At 50.6% G+C, this 21,007-nt stretch overlaps 1 protein-coding gene across 4 annotated transcripts; it reads right to left on the bottom strand.

The window, feature by feature from the left end:
- Positions 1-1,620: 1,620 nt before the first annotated feature.
- Positions 1,621-13,534, bottom strand: LOC129702052 (SUN domain-containing protein 2-like). 4 transcript variants are annotated; one of them, XM_055643587.1, is made up of 5 exons: positions 13,351-13,534; positions 6,730-6,899; positions 5,072-5,218; positions 3,467-3,535; positions 1,621-2,108 (listed from the first exon to the last, which is right to left on the bottom strand). In XM_055643587.1, exons 1-5 carry the CDS (start codon positions 13,470-13,472, stop codon positions 1,876-1,878), a joined length of 741 nt encoding a protein of 246 aa, XP_055499562.1. In that variant the 5' UTR covers positions 13,473-13,534; the 3' UTR covers positions 1,621-1,875. The 4 variants fall into 4 exon arrangements, with proteins under 4 accessions (XP_055499562.1, XP_055499554.1, XP_055499570.1 ...); XM_055643579.1 differs by having other exon boundaries at positions 5,072-5,221; XM_055643595.1 differs by having other exon boundaries at positions 1,622-2,108; positions 5,072-5,140.
- Between the last annotated feature and the right edge of the window lie 7,473 nt (positions 13,535-21,007).

The following is a 21,007-nucleotide window of genomic DNA, read 5'->3' on the forward strand; positions in this document are numbered from 1 at the left end:
CCGGTGGCTCAGCACTTCTACTTCCCCTCCCATTCCAAATGCGAACTTTCTGACCTGGGCCTCATCCATGGCCAGAGTGAGACCCATCGCAAATTGGAGGAGCAGCACCTCATATTTTGCTTGGGTAGTTTCCTCCCCAGTATGGTATGAACATTGACTTCTCCAATTTCAGGTAGTCCTCGCTTTCTCCCTCCTTCCCCTCCCCTTTCCAGCTCTCCCACAGCCCACTGTCTACACCTCTTCCTTTCTTCCCCCCCCCCCCCCCCCCCCCCCCCCCCCCCCCCCACATCAGTCTGAAGAAGTTTCTCGACCCGATAGGTCACCTATTCCTTTGCTCCATAGATGCTGCCTCACCCGCTGAGATGCTCTAGCATTTTTGTCTACCTTCCATCCTACTGTCTTTCTCCTCGGTAAATACAGAGGAGAAATATTCATTGAGGACCTTGCCCATCTCCTGTCGCTCCACACAGATATGACATTTTATTCCTGAGAGGTCCCACTCATCTCTCTAGTTACCCTTTTCCCCCTTAAAGATTTATAAGATCTTTTGGGATTGTCGCTACCCACCACAGTGGCCAACGCCTCAATTTCCCTCGTCAGCCAAGCTTCCTTACGTTTGCTTGCTTTTTGCCCTTCACTCTATACGGGGACATACATATCCTGAGCTTTCGTCAACACACTTAAAACATTCCACTTTTCCCCTCAAATAACATGCTCCAGTCAACTTGAGCAAGATTTTCTCTCATGCCCTCAAAGTTGGCCTTAACCCAGTTGTGCATTTTAACACGTGGACCCTCTCCGTCCCCATACATAACTATCTTAAACCTAATCGAACTGTGGTCACTGGACCCAAAAGGCTCCTCCACACACACTACATTAACTTGCCTTTCCCAATTTCCTAATGCTAGATCCAGTGTTGCCCTCTCACATGTGGGGGTCTCCACATACTGCTTAAAAAACTCTCCTGAACACTTTTGAGGAATTGCACCCCATTTAAATCCTTCACGCTATGATTTTCCCAGTCTATATTGTGAAAGTTAAAATCCACTTCTACAACAACCTGTTTGACCTGCAGCTGTCTGCAATCTCCCGGTACATTTGTTCTTCTAATTCCCGTTGATTATTTGGGGGTCTGTAGTACCCCCCCAACAAGGTGATCATCCCTTTCTTGTTCCTCAATTCCACCCATATAGCCTCACTAGACGATCCGTCTGTAATGTCACCTCTGAACACTGCCGTGACATCCTTATCAACCAACAATGCAACCCCCCCTCCTCTTTTTCCCTCACCCCGTCTCTCCCGAAGCTCCCGTAGCCCAAAATATTGAGCTGCCAGTCCTGCCCCTCCCTTAACCAGGTTTCATTCATGGCTACAACGTCCCAGTCACTCGTATCTATCCACTCGTATCTACCCTAAGCTCATCTGCCTTACCCGTCAGGCCCCTTTATGTGCAGTTTAAACTAACCCTCCTTCCTCGTCCTCTGCCTTACATCTGCCTATTCTGTCCACGAACCTTCCCCACACCACCTTCCATACCAACTTCTAGCCTCTCACGTGTCCTGTACGAGTTCCTACCCCCCCCCCCCTTGCCTAGGGACCATTTCCAATTAAACTAAACCAATCAACCTACAACCTACAAACCTGTACGTCTTTGGAATGTGGGAGGAAACCGGAGGTACCGGGGAAAACCGACTCAGGTCATGGGGAGAACGTAGAAACTCTGAACAGACAGCACCCGTAGTCAGGATGGAATCTGGGTCTCTGCTGCTGAAAGCGTTGTAAGGCATTGTTGGGTACAGTGAGAATGGGCTGTTCTACGGCGAGTTTACCTGTAGCAGTGAGTGTGGGCTGTTCTGTGGTGAGTTTATCAGGGGTTCAGTGTGACTGGGTGTCCTGTGGGAGGGTGTGTTCAGTACAGAGGTGGGGAGGAGATGGAGGAGGCAGCAGGGATGGGTGACTCTGCTTCAGTTGACCAGGTGGAGGAAGGGAGTCTGTGGATCCCCTGATCACGTACCTGAAAGGAGTAAAGACATCGATCAAGGAGATAGCCATTGTTAACTGGTACAAGGCTGTGCCCAACCACCAGTACACCAGGGGCAAAGCTTTTTCTGAAAGAGACAGCAACACAACATTAGACAACATTGGTCCCCGATGCTTCCCATCAGTGGAAACGGAGAGAGCTCAGACTCTCCCACACGGGACCCACTGATACTGTGGAACCACGTCAGGCTGAGAGACCTTCTCCCCTGCAGGGACCACCACAGAAAGTCCACCGCAAGGGGCCACAGTTTAAGAATAAGGAGTAAACCATTTAGAACAGAGACGCGGTAACACGTTTTCTCACAGAGAGTGGTGAGTCTGTGAAATTCTCTGCCTCAGTGTGGTGGAGGCAGAGTCTGGATGCTTTCAAGAGAGAGCAAGATAGGGCTTTTAAAAATAGCAGTCAGGGGATATGGGGATAAGGCAGGAAAGGGGTACTGATTGGGGATGATCATCCATGATCACATTGAATGGCGGTGCTGGCTCAAAGGGCCAAATGGCCTACTCCTGCACCTATTGTCTATTATCCCACAAACAACATTGGCAAAGATAGACACAAAAAGCTGGAGTAACTCAGCGGGACAGACAGCATCTCTGGAGAAAAGGAATAGGTGACGTTTCGGGTCGAGACCCTTCTTCAGACTGATGTCAGGGAAAAGGGAACCAAGCGATATAGACTGTGATGTAGAGAGATATGGAACAAATGAATGAACAGTATGCAAAAAAGTAACGATGATCAAGGAAACAGTCCATTGTTAGTTGTCTGTGGGCTTGGTGTTAACGAATTATACAGACAATGAAACTCACCAGGACGACAGTGAAACTAGTACAACGACTAAGGAGGGGGAGGGACGGAGAGGGTGGGTTACTTAAAGTTAGAGAAATGTATATTTATTGAGCAATGGCGTCTGCTCTTCACCACAATGCTGTGTGTGAGCTTGGCCGCGGTCCACCATGTTACACTACATTTCAAAAGCAACCTCGGTGCCACACAGCTGGGGAAATCTAAAGGAGATCCTATTCTTCCATCGCCCCAGTGACCCTGGAGCACAAACCAGGCCTCCCTTAGGTGTTACAACATGACTTCAGTCGGGGTCGAATAACCGAGCATTGACAGTCAGTCGTCTCTTGACCCTATGGTCCTCTCGGCAACTCACCACTCATCTCAGTGAGTGACCCAGTCAGGCCGAGGGAACACACTAGAGTACCAAGCTGGAAGGCGGCTTCCTCCCGCACTGACTGTGGTCCTAGGCTGCACGAACAACAGAGCACTGGGGACCAGGCCTTGTGCAAACCCTGGGAGTTTAAGGAAGGAGCAGCGGGCTCTACCTCACCACTGGGTCCAGTATCAGCAGGGCACTGGTTGACTGGAGCAGAGTTCTGGGGCCATGGAGCACAGAAGAGGGAAGATTAGTAATGCAGGTACCTGGAGACAACAGCGAGATCCAGCCCCACAGGTTGGCAAGGGGAGAGAATGATTCAGAGTAGGCCAAACCTGGGGGTGGTGGGAAAGAGCAAGATGTCAACAAAGCAAACTTCTCTCTCAAGGTTTACAATGTTCAAAGGGCCACGTGGCCCAATGTTTCAGATTCAAATTCAAAGATTCAAAAACTTTATTGTCATTGTGCAGTGTACAAGTACAGAGACAACGAAATGCAGTTAGCATCTCACCCAGAAGTGGGAACACAGAATAATGGAACAGTAAATATGTATATGTGTATACAGTAGCAGTAGTGCAATTTCCGAGGAAGGAGATCAGTCACTGGGGGAAGGAGTGACCGAGGGGAGATGACTGGTAATCACCAAGGCCCCTCACCTGCCCCAGTAACGGATCCTCACACCCCACCCGCTCCATTTACCCTCCCCACCATCAGCCCGCTTACGTCCCTCGCCCCCCCTTCCCCCGTCTACCTCCTCCCCTCCTCAACCCCCCCCGTCCCTGCCCTCGTAACTGCCCCCATCCCCCCGCCCCACCCTCACCCCACCCCCCCCCCCCCCCCCCCCCCCCCCCCCCCCCCCCCCCCCCCCCCCCACCCCCAACCCCCCCCCACTCCCCCCCCCCCCCCCCCCCCCCCCCCCACCCCCACACCCCCCCCCCCCCCCCCCCCCCCCCCCCCCCCCCCACCCCCCACCCCCCCCCCCCCCCCCCCCCCCCCCCCCCCCCCCCCCCCCCCCCCCCCCCCACCCCCCCCCCCCCACCCCCCCCCCCCACCCCCCCCCCCCCCCCCCCCCCCCCCCCCCCCCCCCCCCCCCCCCCCCCCCCCCCCCCCCCCCCCCCCCCCCCCCCCCCCCCCCCCCCCCCCCCCCCCCCCCCCCCCCCCCCCACCCCCCCCCCACCCCCCCCCCCCCCCCCCCCCCCCCCCCCCCCCCCCCCCCCCCCCCCCCCACCCCCCCCCCCCCCCCCACCCCCCCCCCCCCCCCCCCCCCCCCCCCCCCCCCCACCCCCCCCCCCCCCCCCCCCCCCCCCCACCCCCCCCACCCTCCCCCCCCACAAACCCCCACATCCACCCTCCACTCACCCACTAACTTCTCACACAACTCCTCACACCCCCCCCACCTCCACTCCCCCACCCTGTCCACACCTTACCAACCCACCCCCAATTCACCCACCCCCACACCCTACATCTACATCACCCCCCCCCACCTTGTCCCCACCCTGGTTACATCCTCCACTCACCAACCCACCTTGTCCATGCCCTAGTAACTGCCCCCATCCATCTGCCCCACCGTATAAAATCTCCCACCCACCCTGTCCACACCTAGTAACATCTTCCACACCCACCCGTCTACACCCTTGTAACATCTTCCTCTCACCCTTCCACCCTAGTAACACCTCCCACCCACTCATCCACCCACCGCAGTAAGTGCCCGCTCAGCTGCCCAACTGCCCAACTTCATTCAATATTAAATTCCATAAAGCCTCTGTTCCAGCCCCAGCCAGTGTGTCCTCTCTCCCGTTAGTGCAACGTGCCGCACGTTAGCTGTTCAGGATGAGGGACGTGGGATGTGAGATGATGAACGTTCCACGTACCCTGCAGCTCATCCTGGGAGGAGTAACCAGATGTCGATGACAAGTAGATGTTGGAAGAAGTGGAAGGCGCTGTCAGTATCCCCATCCTGCCGGATGCTCTGTTTACTTTGTCTTTGTAGCTGTCCTCAAAGCTGGACGGCCTTCCGACTGCTGGATGCGAGATACAGGTTACTAAGGCAAGTCATCACAGGAAAATATTACAGCACCTCATATTTTGCTTGGACACCGTACAACCCAACAATATGATGTTGACATCTCTAACTTCAAGTAACCCTTGTTTTCCCTCTCTCTCTCCATCCCTCCACCATCCTAGCTCTCCGGTCAGTCCTCCTGATTACATTTGATCTTTGGATGCTTCGTTGTCACCTTCCCCTAGCTAACAATGATCTATTCTGTATTTTCTTAGAGCTTCGTCCCCTTTGATCTCTTGTTTTCGCACCTTACCCTTCCAAATCTCCCTTTCCCCTGACTAAGTCTGAAGAAAGGTCTCGACCGAAACGTCACACATTCCTTCTCTCCAGAAATGTGTTTGACGGCACTGGGCCTGTACTTGCTGGAGTTGAGAAGCACCTCATTGAAACTTACCGAAAAGTGAAAGTTTTGGATAGAGTGGATGTGGAGAGGATGTTTCCATTTGTGGAAGAGTCCAGGTCTAGAGTTCATAGCCTCAAAATTAAACAACGCTCCTTTAGGAAGGAGATAAGCAGGAATGTCTTTAGTCAGAGGATGGTGAATCTGTGGCATTCTTTGCCACAGAAGGCTGTGGAGGCCAAGTCAGTGGATATTGTTAATGCACAGATAGATCGATTCTTGATTAGTACGGTTGTCAGGGGTTATGGGGAGGAGTCAGGAGAATGGGGTTAAGAGGGAAAGATAGATCAGCCATGATTGAATGGCAGAGTAGACATGATGGGTCGTATTCTGCATGGACTAATTCTGGTCCTATCATTTACGACCTTATGCTGCCTGTCCCGCTGAGTTACTCCAGCATTTTGTGTCTATCTTTAGTATAAACTGGCATCTGCTGTTTCATTCCTATAAAGGAAAGTATAATCCCTCGCCTCTCAGTAACTGCAGCTCGGTGTCGGTCACCTCCCACCACCAGGGGGCATCAGACCCCGACCCAGCGCTCCCCAGTAACTGAACCGTGTGTTACCACACACAGGCGGGATGGGCAAAGTCTCACTGCAGCTGTGCGATGATCGCTAGTCAGCGCGGACTCGGTGGGCCAAAGGGCTCGTTTCCGACTAAAACTGAGATACTGCAGCACGAGTCTCCGACATGCACCAATGATCGCGGTACTTTAAAACAAGGAGAAGCCCTTAACCAGTCTGTTGGAGGGAAGGGTTAAGGCTTTAAGAGCGCTGCCGTCAAAAGGTCATGAGTGATAGGAGAAGAATCAGGACATTCGGCCCATCAAGTCTACTCCGACATTCCATCATGGCTGAACTATCTCTCCCTCCTAACTCTATTCTCCTGCGTTCTCCACGTAACCTCTGTACTAATGGAGAATCTATCTATCTCTGCCTTAAAAATATCCAGACTTGGCCTCCACAGCTTTCAGCGGCAATGAATTCCACTGATTCATCACCCTCTGACCAAAGAAATGCGCCGGTGCCCTGCTTCCAAGCCCCGCGCTGCCCTCCCCGGACACGTACCGACGGGCTCCTGCCAGCCGCTGCAGCTGCCGAGGTGCTGAGAGCGCTTGGAGGCGTTGCTGATGTTGCTGAAGTAGCTACTCAGACTGTTGACTGAACTGTTGGACGGCGAACCTTTAACGCCAGGTACAGGTCCCGGCCCCTTGCTGTTTGACCTTTTCTTGTGCAACCTGAAACGATAAAGGGCAACGATTTAGGGCGGAGGCAGACCAGGACTGCGAAAGAGAAGCAAGAACTTCTGTGAAATTGGCACAGCAATCCAAAACACATTGTGGGTAAAGATTATAAGCATAGAAATAGGTGCAGGATTAGGCCATTCGGCCCATCGAGCCAGCCTCAATCAATATGATCATGGCTGATCATCCACAATCAGTTCCTGCTTTCTCCCCATATCCCTTGATTCCGCTAGTCCTAAGAACTCCATCTAACTCTCTTCTGAATGCATCCAGTGAATCGGCCTCCACTGCTTTCTGTGGTAGAGAATTCCACAGATTCACAACTCTTGTGACATTAGTGACATCTCACATTAGTGAGTTGTGACATTATTGCTATTGAGGGAGTGCAGTGTAGGTTCCCCAGTTTAATTTCCGGGACGGTGGGACTGACATATGATGAAAGAATGGGTCGACTGGACTTGTATTCACTGGTATATAGAAGGATGAGAGGATATATATTGAAACATACATTTTTTAGAGGACAGTTACAAAAAAAAAACAGCCTACTCCTGCACCGATTTTCTATGTTTCAGACTGAGATTCGGAAGCAAGGTCTCACCCTGAAATGTCACCCATTGCTTCTATCAGAGATGCTGCCTGTCCCGCTGAGTTCCTCCAGCATTTTGTGTCCACCTGCGGTGTAAACCAGCATCCGTAGTTACTCCCTACACTTTAAATTAGACTAGCTGGGTCAGGGTAGAGGTTACCGGCACTGTGGTTGAGCAGTGCTCAGGTTTCCAGATGCCAGGGTGTAAGAAGATTTTAAACATCGATGACACAGGAGGCCATTCAGCCCATCTGTGCCAGTCAAGCTAAAACAACCCTGTCCGACCGCCTGCCACCCTGCAGGTCACGCACCGCAATACACGGCCAAGCGTGTTGAAGTTTCACAGCAGCATCCCCTCTGTCCATTGTGACCACATCACTAAATATTCATTCATCGTACTCATAGCCACTCACAGACAACCTTTTGTGTCGGCATTGTGGCGCAGCGGTAGAGTTGCTGACTCACAGCACCAGAGACCTGGGTTCAATCCTGACTACGGGTGCTGTCTCTACGGAGTTTGTACCTTCTCCCTGTGACTACATGGGTTTTCTCCGGGTGCTCCAGTTTCCTCACACACTCCAAAGATGTACAGGTCTGTAGGATAATTGGCTACTGATAATTATAAATTGTCCCTAGTGTGTGTAGGATAATGCTAGCTTATGGGGTGACGACTGGTTGGTGCGGACTTGGTGGGCCAAAGGGCTTGTTTCCGTGCTGTATCACTAAAGTCTAAAGGTCCCCCAATGGCCCTGTTCGTTTCTTGATCATTCTCTTGCTTCGCGTACATAAAATATCTTTTGATTTTATTTGCCAAATATTTTCAAACCCTCCTTGCTTTCTGTAATTGTCACCATTAATTTCTCTCCTACACTTTCTAAACTCTGCTGGCTTTTCTGCCCCATTAATCCCTCAGCACCTGACATGAGCAAAACATTGCCGTTGTGTGGGATTGGTCTTGTTCCAGTTTAGTGCCCAGTGAAGCATTACACATAACATGTCGCAGAACATGAGGAACATGATTTAAGATTATCCGACCTGCTTGCGCTTCCAAGCGAGGGGACGGCACAGCGTGGGAGCAGCTTTTGCACTTACTTTTGGGCATGCGCTCTTAGGCACAGGCTTGAGTAACTCTTCAGGGACTGCTGGGCTACAGTGTTGGGGTGCCAGTTGCCTTGATCAGCCCAGACTGTTTGGTTGCAGGAGCAGTATGAGGCAGTGTCGATAGGCACTGTTCCGAAGATTGATTGAGGGCTGGTAGAAATCATATTCCAACAGTCTGCAAGCTCCTCCTTCATCCCTCCCTCCCTGAGTTGGGAAAGTCCAGCCGCCTCCTGCCAAGCCTGCTTTGCGGGTACTCTGACTGCTGCTGTAGCTTTCGGAAGTTCAGCTGGCATGAATCCATCTCTTGCTGGCAATTGTGAACTGGCTTCCTTTGCTAATGTCTTGGATGCTGTCTGTCAGTTGGAGGTTCGTCATAGGTGATAGAGCAGAATTAGACTGATGGGAGGAAATGTGCAATGGGGCAACTCGAAGGGGAAGACTGCACAGGGCATGGGAGATTTACCACAGTGCCAGGGTTTGGGCTAATGGGGAAAAGGTTGAACAAGTAGAGGGAGAGAGGTGCATGGTCCCTCCCTGAAGGTGGACTCACACAGTAGATCGAGTTCAAAAGCTTTTTGGCCTTCATCTGCCAGTAAGGCTTTTGGCACAGTTGGCCTTCAGGCTTCAGCCACAGTATTGATATAGGGGAAGAGGGGGTCAAGTTGCAGGATTTTGTATAGGAAGATGTGCAGTTGTACAGGGGTGCAACAGGTATTGCGTTGATATATTTGTGAGGAAGGATATTAGCCATATATGGATGGAGAGAAGGTTCACCAGGGAAGGGAGGGGTTATGGGACGGATAGGGTATATGGGCCAGGGGGAGATTCGTGATCTTATAGGCACACTTAAGGGTGGGAGATGTGATCCATGCTGTTAATGGTAGCATAAGATGGTTTCATGCAGCATCTTTCCCCCATATCCCCTGACTCCGCTATCCAGCCCATCTAGCTCTCTGAGAAAGCATCCAGCGAACCTGCCTTCACCGCAGTCTGAGACAGAGATCCCAGACTGACAACACACTGTGAGAAAAATGTCCGAGTCCTGTCTCCGTTCTAAATGGTTACCCAGAATGGTTCTAAATGGTTTGCTGGCTGCCATGTTATAAAAAAATGTTGTCAAGCTGGAACGTACAGACAGATAGAGAAGAGGAGGATAGAGGGGCGGATGCCAGGATTGTGACAGAGTAGAGAGAGGTTGAGGAGATTGGGACTACTATTTCTATGAAGTGATGAGGATGAGGGGTGATCTGTATAGGTCTGCAAAAGATAATGAGAGGAACAGATGGGGAGGAGGCAACAGACAGCCTAATTTGCATGCTGGTATTTGCAGAATAAAGCGTTCAAATTTACTGTTGACGGCATAGTTGCACATGATGTTTACATTTACATGTTTTGAATGAATCACTGCTGCTTTTCAAGCATGTAACTCCCCGTAAATCGCGAGGTGCTTGTACTCGTGCATTGTATGATTTGAATGGACTCAAACTAAGCTTGGCCTGTTGTCACAGCTGGAAGAGTTGCTGCCTAAAGGGCCTGTCCCACTTGGGTGACCTAATTGGCGAATTTAGAAGAGTTTAAAACAATGGCATGTTGAAGACCTCCTTTTATGACTGACCTGTTGAAGACTAGCTTCGACCTAGCTACGACTAAATTTGGGAAAAAATTAAACACCAAAAATAGGAGTGGAGTGAAGACGAGACGACCTCCTTCGATCCTCCTTCTACTATGAAGAAGACTATCTACGACTATCTTCAACTACATTTGACTATCCTCGATTACCTATGACTAGCATGCCGACCTACTACAATCTACTATGACTAAACCTACGAGTAAAAAAAAGTATTGATTTTTTCCATGGCGACCTTTTTTTACTCACGGGCATTTTTTAACATATTGAAAAAAACGCCGCGACCTAGCTGAGGCCTTGAGTACGTGGAGACCACTTTCGAGCATGAAGGAGAGTTACGAAGACCTCCTACGACCTTGTGACGACCATGCTGCGAGTATGAGTCAGGGCAAACTCACCAGAACTCACAAATTAGGTCGCCCAAGTGGGACAGGCCCTTTAAGGGTTTCTCCCACTTTTGCGATATTTTTGGCGACTGCCGGCACCCGTCGCAGTCGCAGCAGGTCGCTGAAAATTTTCAACATGTTGAAATTCCAGCGGCGACCAGAAAAAGGTATGACTCTTCGGGCGACTACTCACGACCATACTGGCGTCATGTGTCGACATGTCGCGGCATCTCCCCTTCCCATTCCCACACTGACCTTTCTGTCCTCGGCCTCCTCCACTGTCAGAGTGAGGCCACACACATATTGGAGGAAGAGCACCTCACATTTCACTTGGGCAGCTTACCCCCCAGTGGTATGAACATTGATTTCTCCAATTTCAAGTAACTCCTGCATTCACTCTCTCCCCCACACTGGACATCCTACTAGTTCCAATGTTCGCATTCTTGTATCCCTGTCGTTATCAGCTCTTCCCCAGCCAACAACGGGCCATTGTGGACTCCACGCTTCCTTGGTCATCTGTTGCCGGCCTCAGTTTGTTCTGGTTTTTTCCTACCTCTCATTCCGTCCCCCCTACTTTCAATCTGAAGGCAGGTTCCATCCTAATTCCCCAGAGATGCTGCCTGACCCGCTGAGTTACTCCAGCACTTTGTATCTCAGTATCGATCAGCATCTGTAGTTTCTTTCTACCCAATCAGGGTCTCACTCTGTCTGACAGTTATTAGGGAGTTAGCATTCGCTTCCAGTTTATCTTTGTCCTTTTATATCGCTAAGCTGAACAAAATGTTGACACCACCACTGAACACCTTTCCCTGCTGACTATCCTGCTACCTTCCTAAATCCATTCCCCAAACTAAAATCAAAAATGTTCTGCTTAAGACTTATTCCAGGGATCAACCTGGGTGATGATCCAGTCTGAGACAACGGTGTCAAGGAGATGGAGAAATATGGAATAGAATAGAAAGATGGAATCAGGGCACAATGCACTTGCCCACCATTAGAATAATGCTGCACCATGAACTGCCGAGAGCAGGCATCTTAAAGCTGACAACAGCTGCCTGGGCCCCAATAACAAACAGAAGTTGCGATTCGTCCTTCATTATGGTGGTGGCCTTGCCGAGACAACGCTACACCCCACGCTGCCTTGGCAAGGCCACCAGCACTTCAAGCACCTGTCACACCATGGCCACTCCGCCTTCTCCCCTTACCCATCGGGCAAAAGGTGTAGAAGTGTGGAAACACACACCTCCAGATTCAGGGACAGTTTCTTCCCAGCTGTCATCAGGCAACTGAACCATCCTACTAATATCTAAAGAGCAGTCCTGAACTACGATCCACCTCATTGGGGACCATCGGACTATTTTTGATTGGACTTTACTGGCTTTATCTGGCAGTAAACGCTATTTACCTTATCATGTACACTGTGAATGGATCGATAGTATTCACATATAGTCTTTCTGCAGACTGGTTAGCACGCAACAAAAGTTTTTTACTATTCCTCAGTACACGTGACCAACAAACTAAACTAAAAGATGGCAGCAGAAATCTCACAGGTAGGTGTATGAAGGAACTGCAGATACAGGTTTATACCGGATAAACACAAAAAGCAGCAGTAACTCAGCGGGGCAGGCAACATCTCTGGAGAGAATGAACAGGTGATGTTTCGGGTTGAGCCCCTACTTCAGACTGAGAGTCAGGGGAAAGAGAAACGAGAGATAGAGACGGTGATGTAGTGAAATATGGAACAAATGAATGAAAGCTATGCATAAAAAGTAACCATGATAAAGGAAACAGGCCATTGCTAGCAGTTTGCTAAGTGAGAATGAGAGACTGGTGCGACTTGGGTTGGGGAGGGATGGAGAGTGTCGCTTGTCAGAGCTGGGAAGGGAGGGGGGGAAGAAGTTTATTTCACACGGGGAAGGAATATCATGACTCTCTCACTCTCTCTCTCTCTCTCCTTCTTTCCCTCCTCAAGGAACTGCAGACGCTGGTTGATAAAAAAAGTCACAAAGTGCTGGAGTAACTCAGTGTGTCAAGCCACTCCCTGGTCACATTCCCTCCAACATCCCATATGAGCCCATCAACCGAATGGCTTCATCAACAACCTATTGGCACGGCAACCCTGTCCTTGGCCTATGAGATACATACACATATCATTCTATCATCCTCACCTGCAATTCCAAATTGAGTCCGTGTTGGGGGTGTTTAGGTTTGAATTTGAATGGCTTCAACTATGAGGGCCAGGGGGGGGTCCTGTCCTTCCTGCTATGGGGGGGGGGATATGGGGGGGGGGGGGGGGGGGGGGGCCATCCACACCTGGGGGGGGGGGGGGGGGGGGGGTTTCCAATGGGATATACACATTCTATCATCCCACCTGCAATTCCAAGCAGGAAAGAAGAGGCTGTTGGAAATTTCCTTGAGTTTTTGTCCAGAACTTTTTCCTGTTGGGGAAATGTTCAGGGGGGGGGGGGGGGGGGGGGGGGGGGGGGGGGGGGGGGGGGGGGGGGGGGGGGGGGGGGGGGGGGGGGGGGGGGGGGGTGGGGGGGGGGGGGGGGGGGGGGGGGGGGGGGGGGGGGGGGGGGGGGGGGGGGGGGGGGGGGGGGGGGGGGGGGTTGGGGGATACACCGCTTCCCGAGTGAGGTTGGAACCTGCATATTTACTGTTAGAAAGGAGCATAGCTTAGAGAGGAAAGAACGAGAGGGAGGGGGGGGGGGGGAAACGAGACAAGAGAGAGTTAGAGAGATGTACCTGACGGGAGTCTCCTTGTAAGAGGGAGCACCGGATTTGGCGGAGCCACTGCTGCTGCTGGAGGTGTCGTCGTTGTGCTGGTAATAGTCGTTGGTGGCCAGACGAGGACTGCGGCGGGACATCCTCACCGTAGCACCATCACCCCGAGCCTCAGCCTGCGCACAGCACTGTGAGTCTTCCGCACTAACTGTGAGCAAAGAGAAAGACAGTGTGAGGGGCAACCCTGCACTGGGCACTGGCATCCTGCCCGCTGGCCCAGAGAGGGAAGGGGACACATTGCTGTCATCCTACACACCCTCCCTGCACATGGCAGGGCACATGGTATTGGGGGTAGAGTGCTGACATGGATAGAAAATTGGTTGGCAGATAGGAAACAAAGAGTAGGGATTAACGGGTCCCTTTCAGAATGGCAGGCAGTGACTAGTGGGATACCGCAAGGCTCGGTGCTGGGACCGCAGCTATTTACAATTGATATCAATGATTTAGATAAAGGGATTACAAGTAACATTAGCAAATTTGCAGATGACACAAAGCAGGGTGGCAGTGTGAACTGTGAGGAGGATGCTATGAGAATGCAGGGCGACTTGGACAGGATGCGTGAGTGGGCAGATGCATGGCAGATGCAGTTTAATGTGGATAAATGTGAGGTTATCCACTTTGGTAGCAAAAACAGGAAGGCAGATTATTATCTAATTGATGTCAAGTTGGGAAAAGGGGAAGTACAACTGGATCTGGGGGTCCTTGTTTATCAGTCAATGAAAGTAAGCATACAGGTACAGCAGGCAGTGAAGAAAGAGAATGGCATGTTGGCCCTTTTAACAAGAGGACTTGAGTATAGGAGCAAAGAGGTCCTTCTGCAGATGTACAGGGCCCTAGTGAGACCACACCTGGAGTATTGTGTGCAGTTTTGGTCTCCAAATTTGAGGAAGGACATTCTTGCTATTGAGGGAGTGCAACGTAGGTCCACAAGGTGAATTCCCGGGATGGCGGGGCTGTCATATGCGGGTGGGCTTGTATACTATGGAATTTAGAAGGATGAGAGGGCATCTTATGGAAACATATAAGATTATTATTAGTTTGGACATACTAGAGGCAGGAAACATGTTCCCGATGTGCGGGGAGTCGGGAACAGGGGACCAGGGGCCTCAGTTTAAGAATAAGGGCTAAGCCATTTAGAACAGAGATGAGGAAACACTTTTTCACACAGAGAGTTGCGAGTCTGTGGAATTCTCTGCCTCAGAGGCCAGTTCCCTGGATACTTTCAAGAGAGAGCTAGATAGGACTCTTGATGATAGCGGAGTTAAAGAATATGGGAAGAAGGCAGGAACTGGGTACTGATTGTGGATGATCAGCCATGATCACATTGAATAGGGGTGCTGGCTTGAAGGGCCGAATGGTCTATTCCTGCACCTATTGTCGGGGAATCTACAACTAGGGAACAGAGGCATAGGTGACAGGAGAGGGGCAACCTGAGGGGTAACCATTCCAACAGAGAGTGGAGAGGACATGGAACGAACTGCCAGAGGAAGTGATTTACTGTGTTTAAAAGACGTTTGGTGAGGGATACGGATTGGAAAGGTTTAGAAGGATATTGGCCAACCTCAGGCAAATGGGAGCAGCCCGGGGAGGCTCCTTTGTCGGCATGGATGAGGAGTAGGGCTGAAGGGCCTGTTTCTATGTTTTATAACTCTTTCAATGGAGGGTCGGTGATCTGACACATTAATGGGGTCAGACCTGCAAAGTCTACAACTCCTCTCCCATTTTCATTTTGGAACTTCCAGCATCTGTGCGTTTTTGCTTTTCAATCGCCTGGCGCCAGCCAGCACCTGCTGCAGGGCCAACATCGCCTCCACTCAACATGTGAGGCTGGGCCCAAACAGCAGATAACATCTCAGACAACACAAGCAACAGGCTACACAGGCTAGAGTCAATTTACATGTATACCAAGCCAATTAACCTACAAACCTGTTCGTCTTTTGGATAGGCTGGATGAGAAGGGAATGGAGGGTTATGGTATGAGTGCAGGCAGGTGGGGACTAAGGGTAAAAGTTCCTCACACCTTGTAGGGCCGAGATGGCCTGTTTTTCCACTGTCACATGGTAATATGGTAAAACGAAGGGACAAGGTAAATTCCCGGGATGGCGGGGCTGTCATATGTGGGTGGGCTTGTATACTCTGCAATTTATAACCATATAACCATATAATAATTACAGCACGGAAACAGGCCATCTCGACCCTTTTAGTCCGTGCCGAACACATACTCTCCCCTAGTCCCATATACCTGCGCTCAGACCATAACCCTCCATTCCCTTCCCATCCATATAACTATCCAATTTATTTTTAAATGATAAAAACGAACCTGCCTCCACCACCTTCACTGGAAGCTCATTCCACACAGCTACCACTCTCTGAGTAAAGAAGTTCCCCCTCATGTTACCCCTAAACTTCAGTCCCTTTGAGATCATGTCATGGCCCCTGTTTGAATCTTCCCTACTCTCAGTGGGAAAAGCTTTTACCCAGTCAAACTCTGTCTACCCTCTCATCATTTTAAAACCTCTTCAAGTCCCCCTTAACCTTCTGGACTCCAAAGAATAAAGCCCTAACTTGTTCAACCTTTCTCTGTAACTTAGTTGCTGAAATCAAGGAAAGGACACAAATAGACTACAAAAAAGTTTTACCCCCCATCCTATAAAGGCACTAAATTGTGGCATACTCAAATTCAGGCAGGGCATTATAAGATACATCACTAAGGGACTGTGGTCAATGCTCTGATTTTTAAAAATGACAGAAGGGGATGCTTTCTTTACCACCCTATCTACATGAGGTTCCACTTTCAGGGAACTGTGCACATTTATTCCCAGATCCCTCTGTTTCACCTACATTCTTCAATTCCCTACCATTTACCGTGTACGTCCTATTTTGATTTGTCCTGCACAGACGGGTAGCAACTCACACTTTCAGCAATTAAACTCCATCTGCCATCTTTCAGCCCACTCTTCCAACTGGCAAAATCTCTCTGTAGACTTGAAACTCTCTTCATTAAGGCACCCCACCTATCTTAGTATCATCTGCATACTTACCGTAATCAGAGAAATATACACCATCATCCAGAACATTGATGTACATTCAACAACAGTATTCCCCCACACATCACCTGTTGCCCTGGCCTCTTGGGAAATTTTGAGGACGGACAGAGCATTTTTATGGAAACATATAATCATTAAAGTTTGGACATACTAGAGGCTGCGAAACATGTTCCCCATGTCGGGGTGTCTGTGTCAGCTCCCAGGGGCGCCCAAGCCATTTAGCACAGAGGAGGAAACACTTTTTCACACAGAGAGTTGCGAGTCTGTGGAATTCTATGCCTCAGAGGCCAGTTCCCTGGATACTTTCAAGAGAGAGCTAGATAGGACTCTTGATGATAACGGAGTTAAAGAATATGGGAAGAAGGCAGGAACTGGGTACTGATTGTGGATGATCAGCCATGATCACATTGAATGGGGGTGCTGGCTTGAAGGGCCGAATGGTCTATTCCTGCACCTATTGTCGGGGAATCTACAACTAGGGAACAGAGGCATAGGTGACAGGAGAGGGGCAACCTGAGGGGTAACCATTCCAACAGAGAGTGGAGAGGACATGGAACGAACTGCCAGAGGAAGTGATTTCGGGATTCCATCGTGATGTCATTGACAGGCAGGGCAAGTGGAAGTGTGCTTTAATAGTAGTTTTTGTAAAGTTTCACATGTCAATAAATTGTAAATAATAACATCAATCTAAACGAAACTTGGCTAACGGATACCCTAGGACAATGGTGGGCCAAAAATTGTAGCGCTATCGTGTACCGCTTTGGCGGAGTTTTGGAATCGCACACGCACGCATTCAAACAAACAAAATTATTTTTTTAGTAATATTATAATAGATAGATAATAATACTTTTGGCAAATTCAGTCATTCTCCCTTTAACCATCTCTGCACTACTAGTCCGTGCCGAACACTTTTTCTCCGCTAGTCCCATATACCTGCACTCAGACCATAACCGTCCATATAATTATCCAATTTATATTTAAATGATAAAAACAAACCTGCCTCCACCACCTTCACTGGAAGCTCATTCCACAGCCACCACTCTCTGAGTAAAGAAGTTCCCCCTCGTGTTACCCCTAAACTTCAGTCCCTTAATTCTCAAGTCATAGGAGTGGCGGCGCGGCTCTGGCTGCAGCTGCTTACCGGCGGTCCCGTTGTCTTTGTGTTTTTTATGTTGTTTATTTTGTTTGGTTAGTTTAGTTTTTTGGTTTTAGTTTGTGTTTTGGGGGGGGGGGGTTGAAACGGGGTTTGCAGGCTCTCCCTGCGGGGGAATACAACCTTTTTGTCATATTCCCCTTCTCTGCCTCCGTCTGCGCTGAGGCCTAATGGAGCTGACGACCTCGAGGCTCCGGAGGCAGAGCACCGTCAGGACTCGCTCTGAGCTCGCTCCCGTGAGGGTGGTCCGGCTCAGGACTGGAAGAGGTTGGGACGCTTCCGTGAGGGCGGCCAGCCCGAGGGTGGAACGAGGCTCCCGTCGGAGCGGCCGAGCTCGGGAAGGTGCGGCGCTGGCAGCCCGAGGGAGGTTCGGCGCCCAAGTCGGGGCGGCCCGGTCCGGGGGGAGAAGCGACGCCCAAGTTGGGGCGGCCTGGTCCGGGGGAGGTTCGGCACCCATGTCGGGGCGGCCCAGCCCGAGGCTGAAGACGGCACAGTACTCACGTGAGGGTGGCTGGGACGGTGTTCTGGCGGCGGTGGCCTGAGTCCGGGGTTCGGCAGCGGGCCAGCAGCTGCTTCTGCAGGACTGGTGGGCGGCAGCTTCAACAACCCAGGGCTGCGGTGTTTGAGCCGCGGGACTGTTCTTAACATCGCCCGGGGGGGGGGGGGCGGGGGGGGTATCGCCCCCAGCGCAGAGGGAGAAGAGGAGGAAAGAGACTGTGACCTAAGACTTTTGCCTCCATCACAGTGAGGAGATGCTGGGTGGACTCACACTGTGGTGGATGTTAATGTGTGTTTATTGTTGTTTTATTGTATTGTATTATATGTATGACTGCTGCAATTTCGTTCAGACTTCGGTCTGAATGACAATAAAAGGCTATCTATCTATCTATCTATCTATCTATCTATCTATCTATCTATCTATCTATCTATCTATCTATCTATCTATCTATCTATCTATCTATCTATCTATCTATCTATCTATCTATCTATGTCCCCTTGTTTGAATCTTCCCTACTCTGGAACTAACTGGACTAGCATCTTCAAGATGGTGGCGCTGCCTTAGCAGTTGCGGCTCGCCTGCAGTCTGTCTGTTTTTTATTTCTTTTTGTGTGTTGTTCTTTTGTCCTGTTTGGTTGATTTTTGGTTTATTATGTTGTGTATGTGTGGGGGGGGGGAACACGTTTTTGGTCTCTTCTTTTGGCGACTTCTTTTGTCGTATCCCCCGTCTACGCCTGCGCCGAGGCCTAATTGCGGAGCTGGGCAGTGGCCGCCCGGCATCAGAGCTGGGACGGCGGCTGGGATGGCAGCTGCAGCGGCAGCGACAGCGGCGACCTGGCCTCGGAGCAGTGAGAGCGACAGCCTGGCCTCGGAGCGGGGGCAGCCGCAGCGGCGACCTGGCCTCGGAGTGGGGGCAGCGGCAACCAGAACTCGGAGCTGGGGCACGTTCCGGTGGCAGCGGCGGCCTGGCCTCGGAGTGGGGGCAGCGGCAGCGGCCACACGGCATCGGAGCGGGGACAGTGACAGCGGCGGCCTGGCCTCAGAGCGGGGGCAGCGGCAGCGGCCACACGGCATCGGAGACAGGACAGCGGCGGCCTGGCCTCGGAGCGGGGGCAGCGGCGGCCACACGGCATCGGAGCGGGGACAGCGACAGCGGCGGCCTGGCCTCGGAGCGGGGGCAGCGGCAGCGGCCACACGGCATCGGAGCGGGGACAGCGACAGCGGCGGCCTGGCCTCGGAGCGGGGGCAGCGGGGACAGCGGCAGCGGCCACACGGCATCGGAGCTGCGGCAGCGGCGACCTGGTCTTGGAGCTGGGACAGCGGCAACCAGAACTCGGAGCTGGAGCACGTTCCGGCGGCAGCGGCCACTCGACCCGACCGCGGGCCCAGTGGACGACAGCGGCGGCTGGGACAGCGGCAGTGGCCTCGGCGCAGAGGGAGAATAAGAAGGGATGAGACAAAGACTTAAGACTTTTGCCTTCCACCACAGTGAGGAGGTACCTGGTGAACTCACTGTGGTGGATGTTAATTTGTGTTTATTGTGTGTTTTGTCATTTTTACTATATGTAGGACTGCAAGGCAACAAAATTTCGTTCAGACCGCAAGGTGCAAATGACAATAAAGGCTACTTGTTCTTACTTGTTACTTGTTGTTACTTGTTACTCAGTGGGAAAAGATTATCCACATCAACACGGTCTATCCCGCTCATCATTTTAAAGACCTCTATCAAGTCCCCCCTTAACCTTCTGAGCTCCAAAGAATAAAGACCTAACTTATTCAACCTATCTCTGTAACTTAGTTGCTGAAATCCAGGCAACATTCTAGTAAATCTCCTCTGTACTCTCTCTATAGCTAGAAACCCTTTGGATTAACTTTCACCTTACTTGCCAAAGCAACCTCATATAACCATATAACCATGTAACAATTACAGCACGGAAACAGGCCATCTCGGCCCTACAAGTCCGTGCCGAACAACTTTGTTCCCTTAGTCCCACCTACCTGCACTCATACCATAAACCTCCATTCCCTTCTCATCCATATGCCTATCCAATTTATTTTTAAATGATACCAACGAACTTGCCTCCACCACTTCCAATGGTAGCTCATTCCACACCGCTACCACTCTCTGAGTAAAGAAGTTCCCCCTCATGTTACCCCTAAACTTCTGTCCCTTAATTCTGAAATCATGTCCTCTTGTTTGAATCTTCCCTATTCTCAAAGGGAAAAGCTGGTCCACATCAACTCTGTCTATCCCTCTCATCATTTTAAAGACCTCTATCAAGTCCCCCCTTAACCTTCTGCGCTCCAGAGAATAAAGACGTAACTTATTCAACCTTTCTCTGTAACTTAGTTGTTGAAACCCAGGCAACATTCTAGTAAATCTCCTCTGTACTCTCTCTATTTTGTTGACATCCTTCCTATAATTGGGCGACCAAAATTGTACACCATACTCCAGATTTGGTCTCACCAATGCCTTGTACAATTTTAACATTACATCCCAGCTTCTATACTCAATGCTCTGATTTATAAAGGCTAGCATACCAAAAGCTTTCTTTACCACCCTATCTATGAGATTCCACCTTCAAGGAACTATGCACGGTTATTCCCAGATCCATCTGTTCAACTGTATTCTTCAATTCTTTTAGCTTTTCTAATTTCTTTCTTAAGATTCTTTTTACATTCTTTATACTCCTCAAGCACCTAATTTACTACATGCTGCCTATAGTTATTGTAGATCTCCCCCTTTTCAAGTGTCCAATTTCCCTTGAAAACCATGGCTCTTTCCAATTTTTACTATTTCCTTTCAACCGAACAGGGACATAAATTTCACCTTTAAATGTACTCCATTTCTCGTCCACATCTTTCCCATAAAACAAACTCACCAATTTACTCCTTTTAAATCCTTTTGCATCTCCTCCGC

This window comes from Leucoraja erinacea, chromosome 1 (genome assembly GCF_028641065.1).
Source record: "Leucoraja erinacea ecotype New England chromosome 1, Leri_hhj_1, whole genome shotgun sequence".
In the NCBI taxonomy this organism is placed as follows: Eukaryota; Metazoa; Chordata; class Chondrichthyes; order Rajiformes; family Rajidae; genus Leucoraja; species Leucoraja erinaceus.